The sequence below is a fragment of the Triticum dicoccoides genome, chromosome 3B (assembly GCF_002162155.2).
Source record: "Triticum dicoccoides isolate Atlit2015 ecotype Zavitan chromosome 3B, WEW_v2.0, whole genome shotgun sequence".
Taxonomy (NCBI): domain Eukaryota; kingdom Viridiplantae; phylum Streptophyta; class Magnoliopsida; order Poales; family Poaceae; genus Triticum; species Triticum dicoccoides.
The window spans coordinates 839,494,696-839,501,026 of NC_041385.1; the positions used below are offsets into that span (position 1 = coordinate 839,494,696).

Consider the following 6,331-nt stretch of genomic DNA (forward strand, 5'->3'; position numbering starts at 1 on the left):
AAAAAAAGAAAAGAAAAAAAAAAGAAAAAAAAGGGAATATCAAAATAAATAATAATAATAATAATAAAATTAATTAGTTAATTAATCAATTAATTAAGGAATTAATTAAGTTAATTAATTATAATTAGGTTAACCTAATCACTAATTAAACTAGTTAACTGTTAGTTAATTAAAACAGTGTATGACATGCGGGACCCACATGTCAGGGTTGACTCAGTCAACCCCTGTTGACTGCTGACGTCAGCATGACATCATGCTGACGTCATAAATACATTTTTTTCGAATTAATTAAATAAATAATTAAATTCCAAAATTGTTAAAATCTTTTAAAAATCATATCTTTTAATCCGTAACTCGGATTAAAATATTTTCAACATGAAAGTTGCTCAGAACGACGAGACAAATCCGGATACGCGGTCCGTTCGTCCGCCACACACCCCTAACCTATCGAACCCGCAACTTTCCCCCTCCGACTCCTCTGCCCGAAAACACGAAACACCGGGAATACTTTCCCGGGGGTTTTCCCCCCTTCACCGGTATCACCTACTACCGCGTTAGGGCACACCGAACACCGCGTATTGCCTTGATATATTTTGTGGTGCTTTGTTTGCTCTGTATTCATTATTTCTTCCCCCTCTTCTCTCCGGTAGACTACGAGACCGACGCTGCTGCTGACCAGTTCGACTACGAAGTTGACGACCCCTCTCTTTTGCCAGAGCAACCAGGCAAGCCCCCCCTTTGATCACCAGATATCGCCTACTCTTCTCTATACTGCTTGCATTAGAGTAGTGTAGCATGTTACTGCTTTCCGTTAATCCTATTCTGATGCATAGCCTGACATTGTTGCTACACCTGTTGATACCTTACCTGCAATCCTAAATGCTTAGTATAGGATGCTAGTTTATCATCATTGGCCCTACATTCTTGTCAGTCTGCCTTGCTATACTATCGGGCCGTGATCACTTGGGAGGTGATCACGGGTATATACTATACATACATACATACTATACAGATGGTGACTAAAGTCGGGTCAGCTCATTGAGTACCCGCAAGTGATTCTGACGAGGGGGCTGAAAGGACAGGTGGCTCCATCCCGATAGAGGTGGGCCTGGGTTCCCGACGGCCCTCGACTGTTACTTTGTGGCGGAGCGACAGGGCAGGTTGAGACCACCTAGGAGACAGGTGGGCCTGGCCCTGTTCGGCGTTCGCGGATACTTAACACGCTTAACGAGATCTTGGTATTTGATCTGAGTCGGCTACGAACCTATACGCACTAACCATCTACGTGGGAGTAATTATGGGTATCCCGACGTCGTGGTATCAGCCGAAGCACTTCAGACGTCAGCGACGGAGCGTCGCGCGCCGGATTGGAACGTAAGCCTGCTCTTGTATTAAGGGGGCTAGTTCTGCTTCCGGCCGCCCTCGCAACGTGCAGGTGTGCTATGGGCGATGGGCCCAGACCCCTGTGCGCTTAGGTTTAGACCGGCGTGCTGGCCTCTCTGTTTTGCCTAGGTGGGGCTGCGACGTGTTGATCTTTCGAGGCCGGGCATGACCCAGGAAAGTGTGTCCGGCCAAATGGGATCGAGCGTGTTGGGTTATGTGGTGCACCCCTGCAGGGAAGTTAATCTATTCGAATAGCCGTGATCTTCGGTAACAGGACGACTTGGAGTTGTACCTTGACCTTATGACAACTAGAACCGGATACTTAATAAAACACACCCTTCCAAGTTCCACAGACAACCCGGTGATCGCTTTTCTACAGGGCGACAAGGAGAGGATCGCCAGGTAGGATTATGCTATGCGATGCGACTGGAGATGCGCTTGGAGATGCTACCTGGATATGCTACTTGGAGATGCTACTTGGACGACTTCAATCTACTCTCTTCTACTTGCTGCAAGACGGAGGCTGCCAGAAGCGTAGTCTTCGACAGGATTAGCTATCCCCCTCTTATTCTGGCATTCTGCAGTTCAGTCCACCGATATGGCCTCCTTACACATATACCCATGCATATGTAGTGTAGCTCCTTGCTTGCGAGTACTTTGGATGAGTACTCACGGTTGCTTTTCTCCCTCTTTTCCCTTTTCCCTTCTACCTGGTTGTCGCAACCAGATGCTGGAGCCCTGGAGCCAGACGCCACCATCGACGACGACCCCTACTACATCGGAGGTGCCTACTACTACGTGCTGCCCGCTGACGACGACCAGGAGTAGTTAGGAGGATCCCAGGCAGGAGCCCTGCGCCTCTTTCGATCTGTATCCCAGTTTGTGCTAGCCATCTTATGGCAACTTGTTTAACTTATGTCTGTACTCAGATATTGTTGCTTCCGCTGACTCGTCTATGATCGAGCACTTGTATTTGAGCCCTCGAGGCCCCTGGCTCGTATTATGATGCTTGTATGACTTATTTTATTTGTAGAGTTGTGTTGTGATATCTTCCCGTGAGTCCCTGATCTTGATCGTACACATTTGCGTGCATGATTAGTGTACGATTAAATCGGGGGCGTCACACTTATGTACCTAGATATGATTTTTGAAAAAAATAAAGAGCAAACTATGAGGCAGCTACGGTTCAAATTTGACCCGTTTCCAACTGAATCGACGACAATTTATCTTTTTCACCAGAGGTGGATCAAAACTTTTTTCACCCAACCATTTGGTCAATTGTGCACTATATATGGCCTAGTATTTTTATAAAATTGATTTGGTCCATTTTTGCAACAATTATTTGGTAGTTCCTTCACAAAAAAACCTCCTTTGGGGCACTCGGAAAATAAAAAATGAATTTTCCGCGCAAAGAAAATGAAAACTTCCTTAGGCAACATTGTTTGGAATTCCAAGATGCATCCTTGTGCACAATATGAGATCATTTGAACAAACTATGCTATGAATGTGGCCATAAGATTGATCATTTGGCTTGAAAACCATGAATCTTCACGCATGATAACTCATTTCTGAGAACACTTTTTTAAAATAATTACCGTATTACAAGTTTATTATTTTTCCTGGAAACTTGGTCACATATAATGACACAATGCGAAGGTTTTCCAATTTTTTGATTTTTTTAAATTTTTTATGCCTGTTTCAAAATACGGTCAAAACGGCGGGCTTGACCGTTCCTAGCTAGTGGTTGAATCTTGGAAAACTTTTGATGTTTCTCTGATTAAATAGATACTTATGTTTTTCTGATGGGACCATGAGCATATCACACGGATCACGCATCAACCACCGTCGGATGCTTCCGGATCCAAGAGCCCAAACCCATCGAGCCGAAACCCTAGGTCAGTCCTCATGGACATTTTCCACCCACCCCTCGCCTCCATTCTTTATCTCCCTCCCTCCCCCGCCTCCACCAGCGAGCCCCTCTGCTCTCCCTTGCTCCGATCTGGTGGAGCCGCCGCCCCCAACCTCTCTCTCCGACTTCGATCCGCCGCCGCCTCCAACCGCTCCCACCCTGCTCCTCTTCCCCTCCTCCTCGGGCAGCCCAGTTGTCGTCGCGATTGAGGACCAGAGACGCGGGCGGGGAGCTCGAGGCGGAGGAGCAGCAGCAGCGGCGGCGACGGCGAGTCAGGGCAAGGCCAGCAGCGTTGGGGTTCGTCTCCTTCATCGGGAGGGTGCTCGTCGCCTCCGTCTTCCTCCTCTCCGCCTACCAAGAGTACGTGCACGCGCAACCCCCCCTCTTCCCCCTCTCGCCCCACCAGATCTCGCTCCTGCCGCCTCCCAGGGATGCCCGCGCGGGCCTCCGGCGGAGCTAGGCCCCGCGCTCCTGTTCGTCGGCGCATGCGCTTGGGTGAATCGAGGGCTGGCTCGCGCCGACGCGGCGCCGTGGCGAGATCCGGCCGGGCGCCACATCGCTGGAACCGTCCCAGCGCAGCAGATATGGCCGGTGTAGGGTAGGTGTCGACCCGCCGTGGTAAATCGTAGAGGCTCAGAGGCGCACGGGGAGCACGCTGATGCAAATCATACACACACCTTACGTATTTTTCCTGGACCCTGTTGCGTCGAGTGTTGACACACCAGTGGCAGGTTCACATCAGCGCCAACTAGTGCATCCATTTGTGTAGGTCACTCTCTGTGAATTGTCTTGGCCCTGTAGTGGGTTTGGTGATGCTTACCAGTTGCTCATGCGCATAGTTGAACTTTCTTTCCTCCACATGCCTATGATGGAAAAGTATTACCGGGGCATGTGGATCAGAATATTAGTTTAATCTGACAGCCCCTGTACTGTTTTAACCGAACGTAGACTAATCCTTGCGCATGTTTGTTAATAGAGTAGTAGGTTATTGGAGGAGACAGGCCCTGGTGCTTTCAGTGGCACCGGCTGATGTGAACCTGACAGGCCTCTTGCGTTCTCTTCTCCGTAGCTTGCAGATAAGTAAGCTTGATTATGTGCTGGTCACTTCCTTCTGTCTTCAGTGTTTGCTCGGTGTCGTGATGACAATGTGGTCGCCCCTGTGTTGGTTTCTGTGTCAGTTTGGCTAGTGCTCCGCCTAGTTTGTCAGTTAGATTTCGAATTCAGTCGCTATGCAATGGCTGATCTACTGCATGTGCTCAATTCGGTCGTATAAATCAAATATGATTACTGCTGGCTGTGGAGGGGCTTTTTTCTAGAGCAATCAGTCAGTAGGAGGGGCTTTTTTCTGCTGCTTGTTTTTTTGCTTCAATTGGATACATGAATCTCTGGTTATAAGGATTTCAGAGCCAGGACTTGTTCTGAATCTCTGGTTGTTTCATGATGCTAGTCCGCACATGCAGTATATACTCCTAAGGTTATGCATGTCTGATCAGTATCAGTGTGAGATGTTGATTCATGTATCCGTGTTTGGTGCGACATTCATGCACCTTGTCGAGTGTAATTATTCGGTGTGTACGAGACCTACGGTATATACTTACTAGTACTGTCTACTGTGATTGAGTATTTATTGATGGTGCTCCGACTGCATATTATTTACCCATTTGCATCTTATTAATCTAGCATCAAAGGCGCCCCAAAAAACAAATAGTCCTTTAAATCCTTATTTGTTCTATATGTATGTACTGTTGGCTGACATACTTATGTGTTCTTTTTTGTGGATTAACAGAGGAGGAAGCAAACTTGCCCGGCAAGAAGGGATCCCTCAAGGTAACCTAACGTCTTCCAGTTTGCACTTTGCTCACCAACAATACTGATCGATCGATAGGTAGATGCTGACCCTCTCTTTTTGTGATGTGTGGCTATTGCAGCTGGACGAATGGGTGCTGTGCCGGCTTTAGAACAAGAAGAACAACTGGGAGAAGGTCAAGGTGGAGCAGCACATGGCTGTGGAGGCATGGCCTGGACGCTCGTCAACCTCGGCCACTTCGTGGTACCTGCCTCTCCCCCTCCCCTCCCCCCCTCGCTTACACGTCCTCGACTCCCATGGATCTGAAGAATTGCTACGACACATTCGCCAATCCTGCCAACTAATAAAGTGTATTCTAGTTTGAAGGTTTACTTTTTCATAATAGCCAAATAAATAGCCTGCATTTAATCATTCTTTTGCTACTTTAAATATAATAATGCAGTGGCAAAATTCATGAAATCATTATGGCAGTAAATACTGCAGTTCTAGTTGGCCCAACCTCAAGTCTGGAAGTACAAATTATTGCCATTTTTCTCATAAGATTATAGCATGAAACATACTATCTAGAAATTATTTCTCTATTGTCATTGCTTTCCTAATTGAATCTTCATTTCAGATTACATACCACTTCTTCCACTGGAAGAAGGGAACTCCATTCGCTGATGATCAGGGGATGTATAATAGATGACTTGGTGGGAGCAAATGGACAACGGCAAGCAGCTTACTCACAACAGAAAATTTCTTGTTGTGGTTCATGTAGTCCTGTATGTGTTATTCTGTTTCAATTTTATTAATACTGCTTTTGGGAGCTTACTTGGCAAGGAACAACATGGCAGGATGTATGCACAAAGATTGATTCTGGCTAGTCAGAAATACTACACTTATTCATTAATTATGCAAAGAACACTTGTTTGTAACATCTAGGTCTAACTTGCATATTCACGCCATCATACATGTGTAAGGATTGGGCATTGCTCTATTGCTCTATTCACGCCATTATACATGTGTAAAAATTGATGTTCAATTAACTTCATTATCTTTAATAATTGATTATTCACTTCCGGTTAGTAGTAACTTAGACTTGGCGGCAAACTGGTTAAATACTTGGCTGTGATCACGTTTGTGGTTGGTGTGCGAGCAAGCAAAATCAGAAATTATCCCAACTGATCATATTATTTTTGCGTTTGCTGGAATTGTCCATGGACATTTAATCTGTTTGGTGTATAAGTAGG

General features: G+C 46.2%; 1 protein-coding gene across 1 annotated transcript in view; it reads left to right on the top strand.

Annotated features, from left to right (window-relative positions):
• LOC119280249 overlaps positions 1-6,127 on the top strand; it is a 21,953-nt gene extending 15,826 nt beyond the window's left edge. Inside the window, exons 2-5 of the mRNA XM_037561160.1 lie at positions 3,279-3,652; positions 5,079-5,119; positions 5,221-5,342; positions 5,716-6,127. Coding sequence (XP_037417057.1) covers positions 3,279-3,652; positions 5,079-5,119; positions 5,221-5,342; positions 5,716-5,787 — 609 coding nt within the window. The 3' untranslated portion in view covers positions 5,788-6,127. The remainder of the gene's footprint in view (positions 1-3,278; positions 3,653-5,078; positions 5,120-5,220; positions 5,343-5,715) is intronic.
• The last annotated feature ends 204 nt before the right edge of the window (positions 6,128-6,331 follow it).